The sequence below is a fragment of the Eremomyces bilateralis genome (assembly GCF_010015585.1).
Source record: "Eremomyces bilateralis CBS 781.70 unplaced genomic scaffold P152scaffold_13, whole genome shotgun sequence".
In the NCBI taxonomy this organism is placed as follows: domain Eukaryota; kingdom Fungi; phylum Ascomycota; class Dothideomycetes; order Eremomycetales; family Eremomycetaceae; genus Eremomyces; species Eremomyces bilateralis.
Window position 1 is genome coordinate 267,541 of NW_022985079.1, and position 24,008 is coordinate 291,548.

General features: G+C 50.4%; 9 protein-coding genes across 9 annotated transcripts; 4 read left to right on the forward strand and 5 right to left on the reverse strand.

Annotated features, from left to right (window-relative positions):
• Positions 1 to 1,093: 1,093 nt before the first annotated feature.
• P152DRAFT_459427 (cytochrome b5) lies at positions 1,094 to 2,476 on the forward strand (the record flags this gene model as incomplete). The annotated part of the gene is made up of 4 exons (XM_033679672.1): positions 1,094 to 1,407; positions 1,485 to 1,603; positions 1,662 to 2,356; positions 2,435 to 2,476. Coding segments are annotated over 3 exons (651 nt in total), but the record flags the coding sequence as incomplete, so codon positions are not given.
• Positions 2,331 to 4,722, reverse strand: P152DRAFT_474651 (uncharacterized protein; the record flags this gene model as incomplete). The annotated part of the gene is made up of 5 exons (XM_033681340.1): positions 2,331 to 2,356; positions 2,435 to 2,644; positions 2,791 to 2,842; positions 2,897 to 2,947; positions 3,529 to 4,722. The coding sequence occupies 5 exons, from the start codon at positions 4,720 to 4,722 to the stop codon at positions 2,331 to 2,333; spliced, it is 1,533 nt and encodes a 510-aa protein (XP_033533120.1).
• A 783-nt stretch (positions 4,723 to 5,505) lies between these two features.
• Positions 5,506 to 6,373, reverse strand: P152DRAFT_57788 (uncharacterized protein). The gene is made up of 2 exons (XM_033683084.1): positions 5,987 to 6,373; positions 5,506 to 5,901 (listed from the first exon to the last, which is right to left on the reverse strand). Exons 1-2 carry the CDS (start codon positions 6,097 to 6,099, stop codon positions 5,610 to 5,612), a joined length of 405 nt encoding a protein of 134 aa, XP_033533121.1. The 5' UTR covers positions 6,100 to 6,373; the 3' UTR covers positions 5,506 to 5,609.
• A 2,490-nt stretch (positions 6,374 to 8,863) lies between these two features.
• Positions 8,864 to 9,621, reverse strand: P152DRAFT_57921 (uncharacterized protein). The gene has a single exon (XM_033683086.1). It carries the CDS (start codon positions 9,286 to 9,288, stop codon positions 8,908 to 8,910), a length of 381 nt encoding a protein of 126 aa, XP_033533122.1. The 5' UTR covers positions 9,289 to 9,621; the 3' UTR covers positions 8,864 to 8,907.
• A 333-nt stretch (positions 9,622 to 9,954) lies between these two features.
• P152DRAFT_467121 (putative aldehyde dehydrogenase) lies at positions 9,955 to 11,518 on the forward strand (the record flags this gene model as incomplete). Its single annotated transcript, XM_033680746.1, has 3 exons — positions 9,955 to 10,008; positions 10,057 to 11,266; positions 11,319 to 11,518. 3 exons carry the CDS (start codon positions 9,955 to 9,957, stop codon positions 11,516 to 11,518), a joined length of 1,464 nt encoding a protein of 487 aa, XP_033533123.1.
• A 179-nt stretch (positions 11,519 to 11,697) lies between these two features.
• On the reverse strand, positions 11,698 to 13,345 carry P152DRAFT_467122 (putative NOL1/NOP2/sun domain protein; the record flags this gene model as incomplete). The annotated part of the gene is made up of 2 exons (XM_033680747.1): positions 11,698 to 13,083; positions 13,145 to 13,345. 2 exons carry the CDS (start codon positions 13,343 to 13,345, stop codon positions 11,698 to 11,700), a joined length of 1,587 nt encoding a protein of 528 aa, XP_033533124.1.
• A 159-nt stretch (positions 13,346 to 13,504) lies between these two features.
• P152DRAFT_459430 (phosphatidylinositol 4-kinase type 2-alpha) lies at positions 13,505 to 16,281 on the forward strand. Its single transcript, XM_033679673.1, has 2 exons — positions 13,505 to 15,116; positions 15,170 to 16,281. The coding sequence occupies exons 1-2, from the start codon at positions 13,710 to 13,712 to the stop codon at positions 16,043 to 16,045; spliced, it is 2,283 nt and encodes a 760-aa protein (XP_033533125.1). The 5' UTR covers positions 13,505 to 13,709; the 3' UTR covers positions 16,046 to 16,281.
• A 1,696-nt stretch (positions 16,282 to 17,977) lies between these two features.
• P152DRAFT_58042 (uncharacterized protein) lies at positions 17,978 to 21,658 on the forward strand. The gene is made up of 4 exons (XM_033683088.1): positions 17,978 to 18,623; positions 18,670 to 19,491; positions 19,539 to 20,997; positions 21,046 to 21,658. The coding sequence occupies exons 1-4, from the start codon at positions 18,164 to 18,166 to the stop codon at positions 21,530 to 21,532; spliced, it is 3,228 nt and encodes a 1,075-aa protein (XP_033533126.1). The 5' UTR covers positions 17,978 to 18,163; the 3' UTR covers positions 21,533 to 21,658.
• Positions 21,659 to 21,762: 104 nt separating this feature from the next.
• P152DRAFT_418859 (P-loop containing nucleoside triphosphate hydrolase protein) lies at positions 21,763 to 23,987 on the reverse strand. The gene is made up of 3 exons (XM_033677112.1): positions 23,622 to 23,987; positions 23,142 to 23,569; positions 21,763 to 23,098 (listed from the first exon to the last, which is right to left on the reverse strand). Exons 1-3 carry the CDS (start codon positions 23,865 to 23,867, stop codon positions 21,784 to 21,786), a joined length of 1,989 nt encoding a protein of 662 aa, XP_033533127.1. The 5' UTR covers positions 23,868 to 23,987; the 3' UTR covers positions 21,763 to 21,783.
• Positions 23,988 to 24,008: the final 21 nt, after the last annotated feature.

Below are 24,008 nucleotides of genomic sequence, written 5' to 3' on the forward strand. Positions count from 1 at the left end.
GTTGTCGAGGGCTGTGCTGGCGCTTGAGAGGGATCATGGGCTGATGATGTACGATATAAGGTGGAGTACTTTCGATGAGGGCTTTCATATCAATACCCTTTGCGACCCAGCCATATGGCAGGCAAAATCATGTTCAGAGTGCCGAATTTGAACTTTCTACGGCTGCCTTGAACTGTCTTGAAAGTACCTATTTCTCTTCCTGTCCAAGTCACAGGTCTGCTACTTGATTTTGGACCACTCCATCCCCCACTCTACCATGGCGGCCCATTAGATACATCGGCTCAAAATTGGCAAAGTCCTCCCAACTTTTGCAAAACGCCATACAGAGCCCATCTCCAAAATTTAAACCGTGCAATAATAGCAATTCCGCCCTTTCTATTAGTATATCCCTACGTATACCAAGTTTTGAAATAAACAATGCGTAATTGGTGGACCGACGGGCGGCAACCAAAGCCGCAACAACCCAACTCCGGAGCGGGGAGCAACAACGAAAATTACCACCAAAAGAAACAAAAAAAAAGAGACACAACAAACCATAAAAAGGAATACGCGACTGGAAACCAAGAGACCTCTACCAGCAGAAAGATAAACGAAAAATAAAACAGGACAAAAATACACAACTGGAAACTAGAATAAGCAGGGAAAGAAGGCGCAGCGGAAAGTATATATGCGCGAGGGACCACCTAATCGTCCATAATACTCCAAACACAAAAACTACCCCAGCAACAAGGTGACCCCCGCCCCGAACAACACCAATTACACATTATTTATTTCAAAACTTGGTATACGTAGGGATATACTAATAGAAAGGGCGGAATTGCTATTATTGCACGGTTTAAATTTTGGAGATGGGCTCTGTATGGCGTTTTGCAAAAGTTGGGAGGACCTTGCCAATTTTGAGCCGATGTATCTAATGGAAACGGAAAGAATTCCGTTGTTCACAAGGCTGTCTATCAATCGGATGATGTGTCGTGGACGATTTTACTAGGGTCCCACGAATGCCCATCATCATCCTGATTTACCTTCGAAGAATCACGATTCTCACCTCAATATACGAACGTTTATGCGCAGTCTATTGATATTTCAAAAATGACAACCGATTCGCCTTCCTTACGACATCGCAATCCGAACACCTCGACTTCCCCGAGCACGCCAACTCCACCGTCTCGGTTCCAGCACGACCTTCGAGGTTCCAAACATCTGCGGACGGACGGCTCGAAAAATGACAACGCGGTGGTGGATTTAAAGAGCAAGGATTATGTCAAATTGGGCGTGTTGGATGTTATCAGAGTGCTGGGCGGAATCTTGCTGCTGAGCAGTGCGCTGAGCTGGTTCGTCACCGGGGATAGCGTGCTGTGGGGATGGCGGCCGTGGTGGTCAAGAGGCGATGCGCTGGGCGCGTGGCTGGTCAGTTCAGCGATTGATTTCCTGCTAATTTACGTGCTATGATAAGCATGAGGGCATATACTGATCGATAACTGCAGAATGGCCCTGTCATCTTAACGGATGCCGAGCTGAAGCAGTACGATGGCTCGGATCCAAACACGCCGATATATGTTGCTTTGAATGGCACTATCTACGACGTGACCGGAGGGAGGAGAATGTACGTCAAAAACAGCGTTTGTTGGCATCCCCACCATGAAATTAATCAAACGGAGTAGATACGGCCCAGGTGGTTCCTACAACATATTCGCAGGCCGAGATGCTACCCGAGCGTTCATTACCGGCTGCTTCGCCGAAGACCTGACGCCAGATACCCGCGGGGTGGAGGAAATGTTCATGCCGATCTACCCGGACGAAGAACTTTCGTCAGACGAAACGTCACGGCAGCAGGATAGTGCGTCAAAGGCGTCGAAAACGCAGGTCAAGCTGCGCAGGGAGAGGGATAGGCGTAATGCAAACAAGCAAATCCGCGAGACGATAGATCATTGGGCGGCATTGTTTCGTGGAGAACGGGGCGATAAGCCTTACTTCGAAGTGGGAAAGGTCAAGCGGGAGGAGGGATGGTTGGATGCATTGCCGAAGAGGGCGCTGTGTGAGTCGGCGAAAAAATCGAGACCGAAGGTGAAGGATGAAAACTCGTCATAAACGAAGGGTATCATAGGGTTCATTTCAGCAATTTTGAGCGATGTTCAGTTCGACATGTCTGATTGAACCATTCCATTGAATATTCCGCACAACGTGTCATAACTCCAGTATCCCATTTGTGTGTCCATTGCAATGCTGATTCGTGGCTATCGCTCGAATATCGGCGACGCCGAATTTTGATGCTGGTCCGCCATCATATGGATCAGACCTGTGCTTCGGCTCCGTAACGTCTCGACGACCGATTACTCCGTAGCGCCAACTGCCCGAGCTACAAACGATAGTCAGCATGGAACAAATGAAATCACCTTTCCAGAATATTCGGAGAAGTTCGGCTCGGGTGACGTACTGTAGACCTTCATCTTGCTGTGGGTGACGATTGGCTTGATGATTCCCTTGTCCTCCAAATCTTTCAACGCTGCCCGTGCGAGGGAGCCATTGATCTTCAGACGATCGACGAGGGTAGCAACGGTGATGAGGCGGTATGACTGGACATCCTTCTGGAGTTTCTCGTTGGTGGATTTATCGAGGATGACGGCGTGGTTGGCCTTGTCCTTGACTATGAGGGGATATGAGTTAGCATTATTCGGGTAGAACTCCACAACGCAACGGATTTACTCCTTTCGAATTATCAGGGAGGGTTATCAGGGAGAGGGTCGGTGTCGATATGCTTGGGATCGTGATGTGTCGCATCTCAGTTCGTACCTTTGCCCTTCGACCACTTCTTCTTTTGCTTCTTTCCGCCAGCAGCTGGAGCCTGATGAATTTGTTAGTATCGAATATCCGTATTCCCTTCGACTAGAAAACATACCATGATTGCAAGTTGGACGGAATGTATGTTGACGAAGGCTGTAAATGGATGCTTGACTTGTGGTCAGGTTGAGGTTGAAAATGGCGACAGGTGGGATGGTTTAGTCAGCAAATGTGAAGCGAACTTGGACAGTCACGTGCGCTCCACCAAAATTCGATATCACCACTTTTGTTCCACCCTCTCAAATGAGCATGCAGTGTCGAAAGCTTTTTGAGGAGGTTGCAGCCCCGGCCAAACTACATGCCGTGAGGGTTCCACGTAATGCTCATGGGAAGACGATTCAAGCATTCAGAAGTGCATCACCCACGCCACTCGACGACGCTTTGGAAGCTGACCGCGTTCAACCAGTATTGCATTCTGCCTAAGTGGTTTCTATGATAGGAATACATGGACCATTATACATTATGTGATGTGTCCGCCAATCGCTCAAACAGAGGGAAGTGTTCAAATGAGTGACTAGAGACCGTATATTTAAATAAGAATATGCGCCGTGAAAGGGGTATCTCAAGGGACATATACTGGAATGAAGTTTGCATGACAGACAGAAGGAATTATAAACGAGTGCTCGAGCGTCAGGTAGAGAAATGATCAAGACATCCTGTTCACAATGGGGTTCGGGGGAACGTCTTTACGATCTGGTGGATCTCCTCTGGATCCGTGAATACATGCCAGTGTGCCCTCGGGATATTCTTGAACGCATCCTCAAACCGCCGATCTCTGTTCTTGTCGTCTTCGTCCATATGAGCAATGCCCGTGACTTTGCGGATGAAGATCATTCGTACCCAGCCGGGGTACTTTCGGTAGACTTCGCCATAGGCCTCTGGATCGCCTTGAGTACTATCTCCAATGAGGATGAAAGTACGTTCCGGAAACTGAGCATGGATCTGGTCTATGCGGCTGACTTTGTAGGGCTGGGTACCTTCGGTCAGATTGCCGAGAATGCCCGCTAGGGTCAGCCAGGAGGCTTCTCGCAGGATGAGTTCGCCGAAAGGAAAGTTTCGCTCTCGGAACTCGCGCAGAACCGGATACAGATTGTATGGCGAGGCGGACAAATACCAGAAAGGAGGATCGTTGAGACGCCATCTCATGTCTTCGTAGAGCGGACCCATCCCTTTAATTGCCTGAAACCTCTCGGCAAAAGTCTTCCTGACGACTCCAACGGCATCGTCAGTCTGGGTGACTTTGATGGTATCATCTATGTCGCTGATAATGGCCCAACCCTTTTTCGACGCAAACATGGTCTTCGCCTCCGCTTTAAATCCAGACTCTGCAGTATGCCACCGGCCGACATCGCCATTCGAGTGTGCGTCTGGTACGGAAACGACGTTCGTACTGATGCCATCGCGGGAACTGGGTCCTAACTTGAAAATCCGGTTGTCGATCATGGTACGTGTGTACCGGGCGGGTTGGATAGTCTTCAAGAACGGTTCGATGCGCTGGTCGATAACATCGGACTGGCCAACACCAGCAGCCGCAGCAATAGCAGCAATGATATCGCTCGACGGGTTCCCACTGTCTTTCAAAAAAAACGCGGCGTTGTATTCGGCATTCCATTTCCCGTTCTTCTCCCACGCGATGTTGTCGAAGAGCCAAATCTCATGCGTCCGGGGGTTCGCCTTCGAGCCGAACGGGTTTCGTTTCCCAAGACGCGACGTGACGAGGTCGAAGGGGTTGCAGTCGAATCGAGACGCGCACGACGGCATCATATTCTCGACTTCAGGGTAACTACCTCTGCGACGGGTGTCGGACTCTCTTCTGGTTTCTTGCCATTTCTGCTTGGGCTTGCCCGCGCAGACCATCGCGTTGAGGCGTTCCATGAGCGACATTATAAATGGGGTTCGGTCTGTATCATGTCAGGAGGATATTGGTCAGGCATCCAAATTATGGCATGCGATTTCATAGGGATCATAGGGATCACAGGAGTGATAGAGGTGATCTCCAAATAGAGAATATGTCGCTGCATGACGCCCTTTATCTGGTGAGACATTTTAGGCTCGGCGAAGAGGATGGAGAGGGCGAGGTGGTCGCGTGCAAGCGCAGGTGACTGAGACAGCAGCCGCATCTATCCAAGGGCAAGTCAGTTGTCTACGGCATAGTGTAGGGACTCTGGTCGTCGTGGTTCCTTCGTGTGGACTTGGGTTAAGGTCGGGCTACCATGGTCAGTTAGCATTGTATCTCAATATCATTGAACGACACCAGTATCCAGTCCCTGGCTTCTTTACGATGGCCGAGATGCAGTGAGGCTTTATTCATAGAGTTCCGATCAAGATACCGGCATCGGATATATTTGAAGAGCTGCTGCCAAAGTGGATAACAGCTGACTGGGCCATGTGAGGAGTTGGGCTGGATGCCAGGGCCCCGTGACACTACAGAGGCCGTGGGTGCAATTCGATGCCGCCTCAACTTACAATCGATTCCGTGTCGGATCACAACCCAATCTCCTTGGTCCTGCTCTATGGAAGTTGAGGCTCGTTATTCTTGTTTGGTTAGGAAACTACATTCATGAAGTATTCGATGATCCATTCCCAGCCACCCCAGCCACCCCAGCTCCGCGTCTACGCACCATCCATAGCGTGAGAAATCAGACCCATCTGTTTTCAGTCGTCTGGCATGCTTCTTGTTTGTTCCGATTCGCAATACGTGCAGCTTCATTCATCTGATAACGCTGACCTGGGATACGTGCTTTTAGCGGTTCAGTCCGTCTGTAGATGCACTACATCGAGCCTGCCCTGTCCGCCGCGAACCTGCACACCTCCATAACCACCTTCTGTGACCCGTCCTCGTTATTGACATCCCCGATGTATCCCACCCAACCCTGGGAGACCTTGGTGAAAGCAACCGCAGCCTGCCCCTGGCGAACGGGTTCCGGTGGCAAGACACGAGACTGGAGTTGGGAGTCAGCCCCGGGTTTGTACATGGAGTCCCCTGGAACGACGTTTTTCAAGAAGAGACTCTTCTGGCTGTAGGAGCCAGGCAAGTTCGCCAGGGAAATGGATGCCATACCCCTATGAGGAGTTCTTGTTAGCATATCCTAGTAAAAAGCTGATCGGGACCAAGCCGAACAAGCAGTGAGATGGTGCGATGAGTTACCTATTGAGATGTACGTCAGTGCGGAGATAGTCACCCCTCTTCCAGCCAAGCTCCCATTTCCCCCAAAAGTTGTTCATTTCATCGAGCGTAACGAAGCTGCTGAAAGACGCCATGAACAATGCAACACCGCCTTTTGAGACGTACGCCTTCAGTTGGTCAAAGACCGATGAGTTCGCCCTTTTCAGAACCCCGGGGTCGACCGCCAGAACAGCGATGGGACGGTTCTCAGAGTTCGCAAAGTATCGTTAGGCGGCATCTTGCTTGCGTGCACGCTGGACTCGGTATTTCGAGGCGAGTGATTCGATCAGATCAGAGTAGATCGCATCAAAGAGCCCTTGATATATCTCGTTTTCATCAAGATTGAGGACGAAGACCGTGGGCCTGCTCTGAGAGGAGTTTGTTTCTCCTGGCATGTTGAACTGAATGAATGACTTGCAATCTTGAAGCTGGGTGTTCTTGCGGTGTTCTTGCGGTGTTCTCGTGTGCTCCTAATATAGTACTTTGATTCTTCGGCCATGCCTTCAGTAGACAAACGAGTGTCCATTAGTACTACAAAAGAAGGGTCTTTTACAAACAAAATCGATAGAAACTCTCATCCGGAGCCCACTTCATGTTGTTACTGCGGATTTAATTTAATTTGCTTGACATACTTCCCCATCCTTCAAGAATTGTATCTAGAAATGGGGTAGTCGAGCGGCTTCTTTCGCACGACAAACACTTGACCTCCGACCTCATCAGAATTGGCTCTCCGCCACCACAGACCAGAGCAATCTCCTCCCAAGATCTTGGTTTGAAGCGATTCCTGCGATGGACGATTAGTAGTGTCCCGAGAAACTGAAGAGGCATGTAGATGATTAGCTTGGTTCAATTTTGAAGTCGTCCCGCATCCGAAGGTCATCGCCCATAGGGACCGAACCATTTGCCCAAACTTCGCCCAAGGCGATGGCAGCGTTAAAAGGACATCTCCATGTCCTTCTGCTTGAGCCATAACTTTGTCCCTCAAAGCAGCGCTTCAACTCGTGGAGAAATGGAGTCGCCGGCCACCACAGCAGTCAAAATCCATCCGTCCAACGGCTTTCCTGCTCAAATGAATTCCAAATAATTTCATCGCCCAGTTCATCCATATTATCAAGAAGCCGCAGGATCGCGTTTCAGATCGTGGTGGGTCTATACACCAGGTTAAGTAACCAATATAATTGACGAGGGGTCAAAACCAAGGCCCACAAACGATCCAAACCCCAAATCCTTCCTCAAAACCTTGCTCAAGGCTAAGGCAGATGATGAAAGATGTTCGCGTCAGCTGGAGGCAGTGTGATACCAGCGACACGGTGCAACAGGACATGAGCAAGCTCAGCGGTCCCATTGCGGGTTCCAAAGACTGTCTTTACATTTGTTGCTCGCCGTAGCGAGCCAATCGTTGTAAAGCGATTGAGAACAGATACTACACTTGATCTAAGCCAAAAGGCAAAGACGTTAGGGTCGTTAGCAAGCCTGAAACCATATAGTAGGGTGCGGGGGTACAAACAGAGATAAAGAAAAAAATTCTACGTTCAAGGCGGGAAGAGGAAGTTTATATACTCGAGGGCGGGCGCTTGGACCGTAGAATAATTATGTAACGGGAACTCGGTAGAATCCTGTAGAATGAGTCCTGTTGTGTTAGGCACTGCTGGTACTCAGCAGATGGGCCAACTCGGTGGCAAATGAATTTCAGCGGGTCTATGCAGTTTGGTATTGGTGGCGCACTGTGTCGTGGTCAACTCGATCGCCCCGCTGCCGTCAAGCAGCAGGCAGCAACCTGGACACCGGATCACTGATTTCGCGAAACATATACTCAACCAAATATGCAGCGAGAGCCTTGAAATCTTATGAGACGGAATATGGCTGTTAAATCATGCATACATCATCGGCCGAGCGGTTCGCAAGATATCCGCGAGAGCGGAAGCAGTGGTTCCTCGTAGTGAACAACAATTGAGGATAAAAATAAGGCTAAAGCGGGCAATCCACCGTAGCGCTAGCGTGGTTTTCTAAAAGGTTTTCCCTACGGGGTTTTTTGTCCTCCATAGTAGCGATACAGCCTGCATGGACTAGATAGGACCTATCAGGCGTTAAATAGACCAAATAATAATACATCATCGGCCGAGTCATGAATACCCAGTTGGATTCCATCTCCCAGCCAATGTTGAGGATTTGTTTGCTCCGGTACGGAGTACGGATACTACACAACAGATTGCATGCTGGGCAAGCACTCATTACATTTTTGAGAAATTCGAGTTTGACTGGCATAACATTGAGATCTGCAGTAGCCCTTGTAAATGTGGCTGAAATAAGGACGATTTAGTGGCAATAGATTGAGTCGGTACCACATATCCGCCTACCAAGCCAATGATCTTCCAGTTTATGTCACGTCAATCCCAGCACCGCACCCCACAAAATGAAGGACAATGGAAACGTTTGTGGCTGAAAATGTTCTGCATTTGAAATCTGAAGGTCAGTTCAAAGTTAGAACTTGGATCAATGGGGTAGTTTGTCTGGAGGATTGTCTAACTACGGCAGTGTCATGGAAGAAATGAACGCGAACGAATTCAAGCAGACCGAAAATGACACAGGCACTCAATATTTAAATCTGCCGGCAACAGATTTGAAATCCTCGACAGAGCGGCACCGTATTCTTGGGGAGAACGTTACTGTTGCTACAAATCTAGTTGTGATCAATCGCAGACTATATTCAATATCACAGCCGAGTAGCAATTCCCGATCCCCTCCCGTACAATCTGGCAAAGCGCATCCCCCTTCACTGAAGCCCCTAACGGGACCGGGATCCTCCTTAATCTAATAGAGTCGGGAGCTCACCGCCTGGCTACCCGAGTCTTGAGGAGTTACCATCACTTTGATACTGCTGAAGCTATTCAATGATAAACCACTCAGCAGATAGAAGGCCAGGTACAACTCTCAACCGTTGTGGCAATGTTGTTGGAACTTTCACAGTCTGCCTTGGTAGTTTCTGCCTCTTCATGTATAGGGACCCTATGATAAGGCAGTTGGGGTGTTATGGCCGAGGAAGAGCTAAGGAGCCATAGAAATAGAGAGGATCGAAGACGCCCCCAGTGGTACGGAAGGGGTTCTACTACGGGTGGCGATGAACATAAGACCTTCGAGTCCCAGCGGGCAATGCGGGACGAGTAAATGCTCCTGGGGATTATATACAGCCCTGGCGGTATGTGCGAAAGTGGAAATCGATGTCTCCACAAGGGCCCAGCGTATCTCTGCTCTCTCGATTGAAGGGTTTTAGGAGCTAAATACATAGAGGCAGTGTCTGTCACTATGGATGCGAATCAGGAAGGGTATTGGCGTTTACAAGACGAGGTACGCCTCTCACAAAACAATGAATAATATTTGGGGTCGCGTTACATCCAAACTATCCGACATCACTTGTCAAGGCTCCGCCTAAGCCAGAAATGCTTGATTTATGTTGTCTTACGTCAGAGTCGTCGGGAACCAAAAAGCGTGCTGCCACAGCCCAAATTAGATAGTACCCCCGGATTGTGTGAACCAACCGGAATGGTCGGCTTACACCTCGTCAGACTCGCCGCTCACAGTTGCAGCAAATCCATGCCACTTGAGATTTGAGTAGGCTATAACCTAGGGTATGAATGGAGCAAAGACCATAAACCTTGAAATACCCAGCAGGCAAATACATACAAAGACTGCCTTGTGCATCATTACAAATACATAATAGTAGGTAGGCTTAAGGATGACAAAGGGGCCATTTTCATATGGAAAGGATCAGTGCAGCTGAATACCTTAGCGGCTTAGCCGTGTTATACTGCATGGGATTTGTGAAAGACGGTTTTAGTATAAATATGACCAAGTTGTGCTGTTGCTATCATTTATCGGACCTTACACGTACAGTATTCGTAGGACAGAGCTAGAACACCATCAACATCCAATTTCAGGAATAGAGATAAAACATGGCGACAGACGGCATTTCTTCGTACAGGACGCAGCTGTTCATCAACAACGAGGTATACGGATAGGATGTACGGAAACTATGCCTGCTAACATTGTCCTAGTATGTCGACGCAAAATCCGGAAAGACCCTTGATGTCTACAACCCCACTGATGAATCCCTGGTCTGTAAAGGGGTCCATATTGCCGGTGAAGCAGATGTCGACGCAGCGGTTGACGCAGCAGTCGCGGCGTTCAAGAAAGGACCATGGAACACCTACACTGCAGTGCAGCGGTCGGCTGTCATGAATAAATTCGCGGATCTCATTGAAAGCAGGGTGGCCGAGTTTGTGCGACTGGAAACCTTGGCCATGGGCGGTTCCTACGGCGTGCAATCTTACGCCTGGGGTTTGGCTGCGCGATGTTTTCGATATTATGCTGGGTGGACCGATAAACTGGCCGGCGAAGTCTATCCTCCGGAAAATGGGGAATACCGAATGGTCCGATATGAGCCCCTAGGTGTCTGCGCGGGTATCGGTGCATGGAATGGGAGCTCCATGTTGTTTGCCTGGAAATGTGCACCTGCTCTTGCTGCCGGGAACGTGTTCATTTTCAAGGCGTCAGAAAAGTCCCCGCTTGGAATTGTCGCCCTGGGAGACCTGATCAAAGAAGCGGGTTTCCCTCCAGGAGTCATTCAAATTGTCAATGGCGCTGGAGAGACGGGGGGACTGCTTGCAAGTCATATGAAGATAAACAAGATCAGCTTCACCGGATCGATCAACGCTGGCCGTAAAGTCCAAGAAGCAGCGACGAAGAGCAACCTCAAACGTTGCACGCTTGAGCTTGGCGGCAAGTCTCCTGCCCTCGTGTTCAACGACTGCAACCTACAGAATGCCGTCGAGAAATGCGCGTTGGGTGTCCTCATGAATTCTGGTCAAGTGTGCAGCGCCGCTACCCGGCCTCTGGTACAAGAAGAAATTGCCCCCAAGTTCATTGAATTGCTTAAGCAGCAATTCGTGGGTGCTGGGAGCACCCTGGGAGCCGACCCTCTCAAGCCCGAGACCCTCTTCGGTCCCCTGGCGGATAAAGCCCAATTCGAGTCGGTGATGTCGTTTATCGAGAGCGGCAAGTCGAAGAGCGGAGGGGAGCTTCTGGTGGGCGGAAACAAGGTCGGAGAGAAAGGATTCTTCGTTTCCCCCGCGATTTTCCTGAATCCGGACCTCGACTCCGACATCTACAAGAAGGAGATTTTCGGCCCGGTTGCTGCCATCCGGACGTTCAAGACGGAAGAAGAAGCAATCGAGCTTGCCAACGACACGACCTACGGCTTGTCTGGTGAGCAATGCGCCAAATGATGCATTTTAGGACCGACCACTGACCTTCATAGCTTGCGTCTACACCACGAATATTGCCAAGGCACTCCGTGTCGCGGGTAAGCTTGAGGCAGGCACAGTGGCTATCAACAACGCCTTCGTTCCCTCCATAGAGGTTCCATTTGGCGGGTACAAAATGTCAGGCATCGGTAGGGAATCGGGCCGTCATGGCTTGATGGCGTACGTGGAAGTGAAGACCATTTCGATCAAGTAAGTATTCCTATGTGACTTGAATACAGCCTCTAACCGTACAACGTAGCACGGAAGTCGAGTGAGTGCGTTCGCGTCGAGTTGGGCCGGGGAAGCAGTTCTGGGCCTATTGAACGAAGAATTAGCAAAGGGATCGGAAAGCGAGTAGAAAATTCATAACAGGTTTGTAACGTGAACTTACCTTTATACCTCGTCATCAGAAAAACCGTTCCATTCATCCTGCTCTTCTTCTGGTGATTCTCCGCCATCCCTGAGGAATCCCACGAGAAAGAATCCCATAGTTCCCTCGTCTGTGCCTTTGCAACATCGAATGCATGCTTCAGCTAATTCGATCGGATCTTGGTCATAACCCTGGTGCGCCTTAATGCTAGCCTCAACCGCCTCTTGAGACCCTCGCCTAGGCCAAGTAGCAATTCCCGATACCTGTTCCTCTCGAGTCCAGATTCTCCAGCCTCGCTCGCGAGCAATGCCTGATGCAAGTGCCCCGAACACCACCTCTTCGTTTTCTGTAGCATGAATGGAGCAGGTGGAGTATGTGATCTTTGTTGCAGCCGGAAAGCTCATCGCGTGTTTTATAATTTCCAACTGAAACTTCGCGAGTCCCTGTAATCTGGATTTGAGATCGTCCGCCATTATTGGCTCTGCCTCAACCAAGCTGGCGTCAGGAGAGTCCTGGATCTGTATTTGGGAGGGAATCGATGCCGTGTCTTTGCTTGGTCCTCGCTTTCGTTTGCGAGAGGGTGCAATATGTGTCTGGTCTACTGCCGTGGGAGACCCGGGCAATTCGACGGTTGCAATATCATCTCGTCCAATAATGCCACTTCCGGAACAACTGGGATCTAGCAACAGACCAGTGACTGTTCGAAGCTGGTCGGATTCGGGATCGCATGCAAGAAAGTCTTGGCCCCCATTTATTGAGACTATATGCTGAGCTCCAGCCCGCTCCACCATCTTCCGTAAAGTCAATGCTCGCAGTTTGTCCTTCTCAAATGCAATCACTCGAGCCGAGCTGTCTCCACAAGAAGCGGCGAGCTGCGTCGTTTTGTTTCCTGGAGCAGCACACGCATCTACGATTGTTTCGCCAGGGCGCACCCCCATTAGTACTGCTGGGAAGCATGAAGCTTTGTCTTGCAATATGATTTGTCCCTGTGCGTAAGCAGTAGACTTCAAGAGATTCGCTGTAGAAGGCAATGCGAGCAGATTTGGAATATGAGCGTCCACATAGTACAGCTTGTCATCTGACGAAGCATCGGATATCTCTTGCAATGAAGTGGTATGCTTGTATCCATGCAGTAATGTTGCAGATAAATCATCCAGACTGATTTTGAGGGTATTGACCCTAACCCACCGTATCCGCTTGTTGCCTTCAGAGGACAGGCTCTCGATCGAAGCTTTGAGCTCGTCTAGAGAGCCATATCCACGCTTGATACGGATCTTCGTCAACTCAGCCGAGAGTCTAGCTTTATGACGTGATATGGAGAGTCGAAGCGGATGGGCCGAGGGCGCAGCGATACCGGATTTCGAGAGTAAAAGGTCATGACAGAGTAGCAGTGCGAGGGTAGGTGTAAGCTAATTCCACGCGTCAGTATAGCTGCCACAAAAATGCAAAGATTGACCACAAAGGTCTTACCTTCTTCTCGATCGCTAGAACTCCACTCTGATTAATGATATCCTTGAGCACAGGGGACCATTTTGACGCTTCACTTAGCAACGCAAACAAGTGACCCGGCTTGTTTTTCAGCGTCTTGTTACTATACACCAGTGATTGTATGGAGCCCTTGCCAGACAAAGACGCCGATAGAATATCAGCGGCCTCGTAATAGAGCGACATTTGGGATCCGCAACGAAGTGTCGTTGTATCAAAGAATTATATCGAGGGACCGGGAAATTTCTTAGGGCTGAAAAGTCGCGTTCAGGGATATCTCACGCTCATAGTAATAATTAAAGGGTTCGCGCTGTTCGCGCTTTGCCGTTTCCAGTTAACTGCTCATTCTCCCATGCAGCTTGCGGTCATCCAAATATCTTGATACTGTGTACTTCCATACTCTGGAAGCTGTTACTACATCCAACAATCCAGGGCGACATCAACGGTCGTTATAATTATTGAGGCGTCAAATCCCACCATCCAAGCACCGCATGCTTTGCCGCCGACAAACCGACCAAGTAACCTGCGATAGTGGGTTAACCTTCAGACCATGCGCAAGTCGAGGCCTGCAACGTCTGGCTATGCCAGATTGAATCAAGCAGAAGAAGAATCCGACATCGTTGGAGATTCCGAAGACGATGATCCTTTCCGATCCCAAAAAACCATCTCACAATCGAACCGCCAATACACCCCAATTCAACCACGTCGCCATGCACGAATGTCATCCGATGGCCCAAGAAGCGGACATCGACCAGGACATAGACATAGACGTAGCTCAGGCGTGGATATCAAGGCAATAAACGCGAGGTTAGAACGATGGGCGGATGAAATTGCTTCCAAATTCAAGATCCGGAAAGATCGGGGGACATTGAACGAAGAACCGCTTGAAATCCAACATTCGGTGTTCCAGGCTCCAGACTGGATTCGACCGGCAGATGCGGAGACGCTTGAAACGCAGTACGATGATTCGAATACTCGCGTGAGCAAAGAGGTCTTCGATGGGGCGGTTGAAAGCGTGCAGATTGCTATCGAGCAGGGGGTACATCCGAAGTTGATTTCACAGGGAAGCTCTGGAAGTTACTTCGCAAGAACGGCGGAAGGGGAGATTGTTGGAGTCTTTAAACCCAAAGACGAAGAACCGTACGCTTCAAAGAATCCCAAATGGACCAAATGGATCCACCGAAACCTTTTCCCTTTCTTCTTCGGCCGAGCATGCCTCATCCCCAACCTTAGCTACGTATCCGAAGCGGCAGCATACGTCTTGGATATGCGGTTACACACGAACATCGTACCATACACGGACATCGTCTCACTTTCTTCGAAATCATTCCATTACGACTATTGGGACCGAAGAGCTTTCTATAGGAGAAGGAAGGCCTTGCCGCATAAAGTGGGTAGCTTTCAATACTTCTTGACCGGATACAAGGACGCGACACGCTTCCTGAAGGAGAACCCCTGGCCCGACCAAAACAACTCCATGTTACGCTCCGGGACAGCGGTAAGGAAGAAGGAGAGGAAGCGGATCAGATGGACGGACGATTGCCGGCCAGGTGGTCGGCCAGACTCCGATGACGAAGACAACGTCGTACCGAATGGCCACGAACGGAACAACCGCGAGATATTTTGGAGTGAAGAGCTACAGCAATCTTTCCGCGAGCAACTAGAGAAACTCGTTATCCTCGACTACATTATGCGAAACACTGATAGGGGATTGGACAATTGGATGATCAGAGTGGATCGCGAGTCTCAAACCGCTAGTATAGTAGCCGAGCCACCGAAAGAGAATGGCGCGACTCGACTCAGTGGTCTCTTTGATGATGATGAGCCGTACAAGAGGGAGGAACCTATGTCGGTGAACGGAATTACGACAGATTCCGAAACACCCGACGAGAAGGTCTCGGTATCAATAGGGGCGATCGACAACAGCCTTTCCTGGCCTTGGAAGCATCCTGATGCTGTAAGTTTGACAGCCATTGACAACGCTTTGTCCAAATCTAACCCAGTATTCAGTGGCGCAGCTATCCGTTTGGGTGGCTTTTCCTCCCCGTGTCGCTCATCGGACAGCCTTTTTCGGAGGCAACCCGCAAGCATTTCCTGCCATTGCTTACCTCGAAGCAGTGGTGGGCCGAAACACAATTAGAATTGCGTAAATGTTTCATGCAAGATTCGGACTTCAAGGAGAGAATGTACGCTCGTCAGATCGCGGTCATGAAAGGACAGGCTTGGAACGTCGTGGAGACTCTCAAAACCCCGGATCACGGTCCTCTTGAGCTAACACGGAGAGCGCGAGTCTGTGTTTGGGACGACCTTGTCGATGTCCCCGTGGCCATGCCGATGCGCCCGCCGTCTCCAGAGCAAAGCCGTAGAGTCCGACAGGTTCCTCGGCCTCGTTCGACCGAAGAGATCGATATTAGCGCCGCCTATGCGTCCGAACCGCAACCAGACCTTCTCGCATTCTCGTCGCCTGTTAGAAATGGAGAGAGTTCAAATCGATTCAACGTATCCCGTCATTCTAGCTCGATGGATGTTCGAGAGAGCATGGAGAACAGCGACGGGCCCCTATCCCCTGCATCGGTCAATGTAATGGTTGGTGGTTCTCAAACCAGAGAACAGAATGGGGACTACGGTTGGACTTCACGCTCCGCTCCATTCCGTCCTCGTCTGAGCTACGAAGGCCCTCGTCGGTCACGACATAGCCAAGACAAGGGACGGCGGAAATTCTCATTCAGCAAGCGCGGCGGCGTTCCGGAATTTGCGAACCAGGACGACCTGGAAGGCGATTTGGGCTATGCGGCCAATGAAGACCTCGAAAGTCATCACAAGCAGGTGATTGTGGAGAGGCTAGAGACGGTGAAGAGCAAGAACCCTGTATTCAAATGGTGTTAAATGGCAAGATGTAACGGATACCTGTATCGGAACTGTATCGCCTCTTGGGCAACCGGATTGTATGGCGTCTCGTGGTTCGACTAGCTTGAGCGTGGAGCATCAGTCATGAATTCAATGCACGTCCAGGCTATGGATTGGTGTGTCTTAGAGCAATATCTCCGAGATCTAGATTCAAAGATCAACCCCTTCGATTTGCGTCTTTGTCCTTGTGCAAATTCAAGCATCTATCAATGTCCTTCAAATAAACTCTGATGGTTCACATCTCACCCACTTGTTTCGCGCGCCAGGTCTTGGGCCGTAGAAGAAGGAGATCAGAAGTGAATTCGCGGTCACCAATTTTCACTACGAAGGATGGGCGAATATTTTCCATTTCCCAATCACTCTTGATGCTTCCACTACTCACTATCCCCTATCCAATCACTTTTGACACTCCCACCACTCACTGTAAATTACCTTTCCCATTCTCTCATTCGCCCCTCTCACGCCAACCTTACATCAAACCGTACACTTCTCCTCTCAATAGTGTCTTATGGTCAATTTGCGATCATATCAGGCGAGATACCAACCTCGCTAACCGCACACAAAGGCAGACAAACCGAGTTCTGAGGAGCAATCAGATAGGAGCCGACAGAGTGAACGGTTAAGCTTATGACTAATGGTTTCACAAAAGGATCCCCAAACCCTGAACTCGACATGCAGGGTAGCCTTGACGGCACGTTGGCGCGCACAGTTCAGACAACCGAAGATAAGATAAAGCGGTGGGTGGCCATATGGACAATCTACACTCACCTTGGATAATGGTATCAGTCTTCGCGACGAGAACGACAGGTCCCGGAAAGAGATAGAGTTCCTCATAGGGGTGGTAGCCGGCAATATGCATGAGATGGAACGATTGCAAACGGGTCGGTAAATTGGATTCTGACATGTCTCGCATTAAAGCAGATATAATCGAGCAGACCGAGGAGTAGCAGCGTCTTTACGAAGAGTCGAAGCGCCTCCAGGCCGTGATTTGGCGGAGCGGGTCGATTCTCAAGGATAAAACCGTGGAGTTAGCTGTGCATGAGCATGACCTGGAGCGGCTTCGGTCACTGAGTACCAAGGATCCTCAAGGCAGTTAGTGATGACACACAGTGGGAATGGCTCTGGTTGTTGCAGGCTGACGGGCGCGTGAAGAATGGGGGGGATACCAAGATGTACCCTTCTCGGCACTAGGGAAAGTACCGTCTTCAGTCTCATGAAGCTGAAAGCTCTGAGCATGGTCAAAGGCGAGATCTCGTGTTAAAGGTCCCACTTCAGCGTATTAAGTTTCGAAAGCCAATATCCAGAAAATCGGGTTCGAGGCCTAGAACACCTATACATGTGACACGACATAAAACCTTTGTTTCCGCTACTTGGGTAGGCTTGGACAAACATATCACGATCTTGATTCCGTGAGGTTAGTTTTAGCCTTTTCGGGGCGGTTTGGCGATTGCCATTTTTCCACTATGTGCACGTGCTAGGCTCCCAGGCTGTCACGTGGCTGAATCTATGGTCGTCTGACTCAGCTATCTGCTAGACCAATCAGATTGCCGTCTCGCCTCTCTCCTTGGTGGCACATGACACAATAGTCAACTCGACTGGAATCCATGGACTGCAAGGAACAGGAATACATAGAAGGGTGCCAAAGATTGTAGCAAAGTATACATAGTCAAATTCCACCATCTTGACGTGTCGCATCGAGTGTACATCAATTTCATCCACACTCATCAAAGTGAGCCTATTCAGATTTTATTGAGAGCCGGCGCATCAGCGAAGTGAGGATGTCTGACGAGTGATCGGAGCTATCTCATTATCTCGTGAAGAGCGGCATGCAAGATAGACGGATTGGAATGTGTTAACGTAGACTAGGCAGCATGAATCCTGCTCAGCTGCTTAATCCTGCTGCTTTTCGTAAAAAGAGTGAGTGAAATATCCTTTCACCTGAATGACTGCTACGCCAGTGAAGGAGATCCACGCAAGACAGTCACCTTCGTTTTCTTCTACTGCAGGTCTCACTTCTTTTCGCATACATCATTCAAGTACCTACCGGTTCCCTTTTAATTCCCTGAGATCTTATTAAAGCAGCTGCCCTTCAACCTGATGCAATTCCCGGTGGTCATGGATCTCCCTTTGACGGACGCAAGGCGGTGGTCACACGTTCCGGAAGAAGAATCACTGTTGACTTCTGAATCCAAAGCTTCCACCCCGTCTTCGGCTTCCACTGAAGGGTCGCCTAGACATGTACCGCTGAGAATCGATCCTAGCCGACTCCTCAACCCCAAGAAATCACTTGGAGCACCTACCGGCAATTCCGATGCTCCAGTGCAGGCATCCGCCACCCCGAGTCAGGATGCGAAGTTCGGCTCATTGATTGAACGCATGCACAATGTCGAAGCTCGAACCGAGCCGATTGCCAAGAAACGAAAGTTCAACGACGACGAAGCCGCTGAAACGACGTCAATTCGGACCAATGGCGCCAGCTCGGGGATTGTGGCAGATCATTTAGCTAAGAAAGATATTGAAGCGAGATCCGCCCAAGGCATCGTGGACTTGACAGCAGGTAGGTATTTCGAAATCGACGAAATCGCCATGCTGACTTCACCTAGAACCGGATGACGACGACGTGATTTTTGTGAGAGATAGTGGCAATGTTGAGGCCTGTCTCGGTGAGGTCGAGGCTCAGGTCAACGCCCACCAAATTCCTGCTCCAAAACCGGGTTTCGACCATCCAACCCATTGGCCTAGCATTCGGTGTGAACTAGTCCTCCAAAATACGACACAGCAAGCCAACGACTCCGTGATCCTCGTGAAGGATCACGCAAAGAATGTTTTTGGGCGACTAGATCATCGGACGGCGTCCGCACTCACACCCGCATTGCGGTCATCGGTCGGAATGAAACTGAGCGGCAAGCTTGCCGATCGGAAGCGTGTGCCGGGTGAGCAACGGGGAAGTCACACTTCAATGACCTTGAAAATCAAGGTTCAAGTGTTTGCGCCTCGAAAATATGCTAGTGCTATCGGGAAGTCGTTCAAGCAGAGAGGAATCCAATTGAAGAATCCGACACTCTCCGACCTTCGAAATCCGAATATTGACATTTTAAATCCCCACGAGGCAGCGAATTTAGGAGGCGTGTATGGAGCAACTGGATCTTCTGGAGCTACGGAATACCGAAGCGGATATCGTACCGCGGAGGAAGCTCGAAGTGATGTGTTCGACATCTTCGACAAACTTCCGTCCACCGACGAACTCCCCGAGACCGAGCAAGTGGCCGCTGTCATGACCCCACTCCTTAAGCATCAAAAGCAGGCATTGACGTTCATGCTTCGCAGAGAGAGCAATGGAACCGATGGGTCACAGAACGGACTTGGCCTTTGGCAATACACCTATGCCGCAAATGGGCAAGCGGTGTATCATCACCCCATCACCGGTAAGTGTAGAATTCGTGTTGGTGATAATCACTAACATATCCTGCAGGCTTCCAAACGTATACGAAACCTATCCCTGAGCGGGGAGGGGTCCTTGCCGATGTCATGGGCTTGGGTAAATCGTTGACTGTCCTCGCATTAATTGCAGCGACTTTGAACGATGCGAAGCTATTCTCTCACAGTCCTCCGTTACGAACCTTAGAAAGACCCGTCTCGTGCAGGTCCAGGGCTACTCTTCTCGTCGTGCCGCTGAGTACGATTGCCACCTGGGAGATGCAGATCAAGTCCCATCTCGCTGATGGCACATTGACATACTGCCTGTATCACGGACCGAGCAGGGAAACAAATGTCCCGAGACTCGCAGACTACGATGTCATCATCACCACGTATGGAACGCTTGGGACGGAAACATCTCGTAAGGCGAAGGCGATGAGCCCCCTGTTGGCGATCGACTGGTTTCGGGTGGCGCTGGATGAAGCCCACACGATCCGTCAAGCAACCACCAAACAGGCCCAAGCAGCGTGTGCTCTTCTCGCTGAACGACGATGGGCAGTGACCGGAACGCCGATCCAAAATCGTCTGGAGGACTTGGGCTCACTCCTCAAGTTTCTGCGAGTCGAGCCGTTTCAGAATCCTGGTGCCTTCAACACGTATCTCGTGGCGCCGTTTAAAAATGCGGATCCGGAAATTGTACCCCGTTTGAGGGCCTTGGTCAACGCAATCACCATTCGACGACTCAAAGACCGGATTAATCTGCCACCTAGGCACGAGAACAAGGTCTACCTTCATCTCGCCGATGACGAGCGATTAATCTATGAGAAATTCAGATACGAGGCGTCCGCAAGACTTTCGCACATCGCGACACGAGACACGGCGAAGGCCTTAGGTGGAAGGAACTATTCGCATGTCTTGAGGGCCATTCTGCAGCTTCGACTTCTCTGTGTCCATGGGACCGATCTCCTATCGGAGCAAGACTTGAAACTTACCGATGGACATTCCGCCGAGAATGCGATCACCATCGACGAATACATGAAAGGTCTTGTCCCGGTGCAAGCCTACGAGATGTTCCAGATGCTCACGGAAGTGGCCAACGACAGATGCGATATCTGCAGAAAGCGAGTTAGCGATGACGAAGAGGACGAGACAGAGGATGAAGAACGTGGAACCAAGGACAACGACCTCATGGGATACATGACACCGTGCTACCATATCATCTGCTGCGATTGCGCCAATCCTTACATGCAAAGGATGTTTGCGCAGGGCGGACAGGAGGATATAAAAACATGCCATGTGTGCGATCGTGATATTGAGCTCAAGCTCTTCAAACTGTCGCGGAGTGGTTTCCACGAGTATCGCTATCCGTCGAGGGATAACCGAGCCAGTGCGAAGCTCGCCAGACTGAAGGAGAAATATAAGGGCCCGCACACGAAGACCAAGGCTCTGCTTGCCTCGCTCCAGGAGAATCAGGAGCGGAGCAAGGCACGTCCTGACGAGGGTCCCATCAAGAGGTAGGGGGCTTTGATCGAATTGGAACCGTCAGCTAACATGTCTTGCAGTGTGGTCTTCACTTACTGGACATCTCATATGGACCTCATCTCATTTGCACTCCAAGATAAAGGCATTCCGTTCGTTCGCCTCGATGGCAGTATGTCTCGGAAGAAGCGTGGCGACGCCATCCAAGAATTCCAAGACGATCCGTCCATCGAAGTGTTCCTCATCTCCATCTCCGCGGGCGGCGTCGGTCTCAACCTCACAGCCGCCTGTCGCGTGTACGTGATGGAGCCCCAATTCAACCCCGCGGCCGAAACCCAAGCCGTCGAGCGCGTCCACCGCCTCGGGCAGACCCGAGAGGTGGTCATCACCCACTTCATCATCAAAGGCAGCATCGAGGAGAACATCCTGAAGCTGGCGGAGACGAAACGCGATCTGGCAGACCTCTCGATGAGCAAAAACGCGAAGCTGGACAAGACGGAGGTGATGGAGCAACGGTTGAAGAACCTCAAGGCGTTGTTTGGAGGGGCCAGCGCGCTGTCGTTTAAATGATCGGACGATCGGTGTTTTCTACAACGGGACGATGCATGGAATTTACATAGCAAACTTGCTGACGTGGAACAATCTCCATGCACATGGATGGGCTCCTCGGAGATACGATGTATGGCTCACGGATGAACGACTGGGAAGATTTAGCGACGATGGTCGCATATGGCATTGGTTTCAGGGCGTAATGGCATCACGCATTATACCAAGATAGATCATAATTGAATAATGACAGGGAGACCTTCCACTCCATTTATCTAGCTTGCTGACATATTCAACGGGCCAACCTGCACCTTTTCCCGCGCCTGCAACTCCTTCCAACCCTCCTCCTTCGCCCGCACACGCGCGTGTTTGCGCTTCTCCCCCACCATTCGACCAAACCGCCCGCGCGCGCCAAACTTGATCTTCGTGATCATATCCGTGGCCGTCCCCTTCGTCATGCTGCCTTCCTTCAACTGATCATCTTTACCGCGAAACTTGTTCAGGAAGTCGATCTGCGCGGTACTGGCGGGCGCGCGCCGCCACGGTTGGGATTTGCCGATGAACTGTCGCGTGAAGGTTTCTAATGCAAACGTGTCGGCGGCATGGACGGCGTCTTCGAAGGTGTCTGCGCGAGCGATCTCCCGAGGTCGAGCGTACGGCGATGTCGCCTTCTGACCGGGTCGGAAAGGAATCTTGAGCGTGTGCTTGACGATGAAACCGCTGGATGGCGGAGACTTTTCGATCGTGATGTAATCCCCGTTCTGGGAGGCAAGGACATATCGATATTCACCCACATCTACCCAAGCATGTTGACTGATTGCGCGAATGTGTCTCTCCCCAGAAGTATCCTCAATCAGGTCGCTCACGGAATCGTAGTCAATAAATCTAACTGATTTGGGAGTAGCGGAGCTGACAATGTTTGGCGCAGACTCGGTCTTTAGCTCCTGTTCAAACTCTCGCTCTTTTTTCTCCCGTATGTCCTTAATTTGATCCATATCTGCACTTTCGAGCAGGATATTCGGATCAAGACCAAACAAGGTCGGAACGGTCACGATCCCCGTCTTCAGAGACCCAACCATGTCGAGGATATGGCAGTTTTCCTTCCCAGGATGTAGTCGCATTCCCCGCCCGATCATTTGGACCAGCAGATTCCGTGATTTGGTCGGCCGTGCTAATATGATGCAATCGATATTTGGGATGTCCGTCCCTTCGGTGAACACACCGCAATTCACAAGAACCGGAAACTCTCCTCGTTTGAAACCATCCAGCCGCTCACTCCGGACACCCGCTCGTGTGTCGCCCGTGATAAACCTGGCATCGATGCCATGGTCGCGGAACGTCGCCGTGGTCTGTGAGACATGCTTTACGTCGACGCAGAACACCAAAGTGGACCGCCGATTTGTGGCTTTGGCAAGCCAGGACTTGACGGTGATTTCGTTCGCCTCGGGGGTGTTCACCGCTGGGGAGAGGGACGATGTAAGGAAGTCTCCACTCTTGGATGACTTGACGTGGGAGAGATCGACGTGCGTCTCGACGGTGGTGAATATGACATTCGATAACCACTTGTCCTCGATCATGTCAACGTAATCCCTGAGCTGTCAGCTGGAATCTCACATGGGAGCGTGGTGCATACTTGTGGTAAACGATATGATCGATGACCTCCCCTAGACGTATGCCGTCGAAGCGGGAGAACGTTGCGGACACTCCCACCAGTGCTGGCTTAACCTCCTGATCTGAACGGAGATCAAAGTGGTCCAAGACTTCCAAATATTTCGGGGCCACGATATGATGCGCCTCGTCGACGAGGATCAATTTGAATCGGGAAGGATCATATTTCTCTAACCGGTCGCCAGACGTTATGCTTTGCACTGAAGCAATAGTGATGTCCGCATGCCCTGTAGCATGGTTTGATCCCATCTCTATTTCGATGGTCCTGTCAGGGTACTGTCCTGTGCAGTGGCGAGCCGCTTGCTCCACCAACTCCCGGCGATGCGCCAGGATGAGAGTCTGGGATGCGACATCTTTGGAGGGGATCCGTTCAATGAGTTGGGTGAAAATAACCTGCCGCGCAACATCAGTATGTAGCTAGCACTATTAGATCGTAGAAACCAACTGTCTTTCCACTTCCCGTGGCCAAGGAGACACCGAGGCGCTGGTGTCCTTTCCTCAGGTAAGAGAGGACTGATTGAATGCATTCTTCCTGGTAGTCCCTAAGTTTGATAGCCGGTCCAGGTGATTTTAACAACGATGAAGACACTTGAGCTCCGGAAATCGTTCGAGTGGTTCGAACGTATTGCCAGTGCGGAAAATGTGGCAGTTGCTTTCTGCCAACGCCAAACGCTCGAGTGAGGATATTCATAGGACACCTTCAAACGGAATATGTGAGACCATCACCTAACCATTAACATTACGAGCATCAGACTCATCCCGTCTTTAAACTGTACATTTATGACTTTGCTGTTCAAAAGTACCTGTTCTTATTGTTCATGTCCTGATGATC

What these genes read in the sequence shown, in the direction of transcription:
- P152DRAFT_57788 (XM_033683084.1), bottom strand. Translation starts at nt 6,099, where the DNA reads ATGGCGTCTTTCAGCAGCTTCGTTACGCTCGATGAAATGAACAACTTT. An exon ending in ACTGACGTACATCTCAATAG is followed by an intron (nt 5,902 to 5,986) that starts GTAACTCATCGC and finishes AACTCCTCATAG; the next exon opens with GGGTATGGCATCCATTTCCC.
- P152DRAFT_459430 (XM_033679673.1), top strand. Translation starts at nt 13,710, where the DNA reads ATGCGCAAGTCGAGGCCTGCAACGTCTGGCTATGCCAGATTGAATCAA. An exon ending in CTTGGAAGCATCCTGATGCT is followed by an intron (nt 15,117 to 15,169) that starts GTAAGTTTGACA and finishes CCCAGTATTCAG; the next exon opens with TGGCGCAGCTATCCGTTTGG.
- P152DRAFT_58042 (XM_033683088.1), top strand. Translation starts at nt 18,164, where the DNA reads ATGCAATTCCCGGTGGTCATGGATCTCCCTTTGACGGACGCAAGGCGG. An exon ending in CATCGTGGACTTGACAGCAG is followed by an intron (nt 18,624 to 18,669) that starts GTAGGTATTTCG and finishes GACTTCACCTAG; the next exon opens with AACCGGATGACGACGACGTG. An exon ending in GTATCATCACCCCATCACCG is followed by an intron (nt 19,492 to 19,538) that starts GTAAGTGTAGAA and finishes CATATCCTGCAG; the next exon opens with GCTTCCAAACGTATACGAAA.
- P152DRAFT_57921 (XM_033683086.1), bottom strand. Translation starts at nt 9,288, where the DNA reads ATGTATTTAGCTCCTAAAACCCTTCAATCGAGAGAGCAGAGATACGCT.
- P152DRAFT_418859 (XM_033677112.1), bottom strand. Translation starts at nt 23,867, where the DNA reads ATGAATATCCTCACTCGAGCGTTTGGCGTTGGCAGAAAGCAACTGCCA. An exon ending in CCACGGGAAGTGGAAAGACA is followed by an intron (nt 23,570 to 23,621) that starts GTTGGTTTCTAC and finishes GTTGCGCGGCAG; the next exon opens with GTTATTTTCACCCAACTCAT. An exon ending in GATCATATCGTTTACCACAA is followed by an intron (nt 23,099 to 23,141) that starts GTATGCACCACG and finishes CTGACAGCTCAG; the next exon opens with GGATTACGTTGACATGATCG.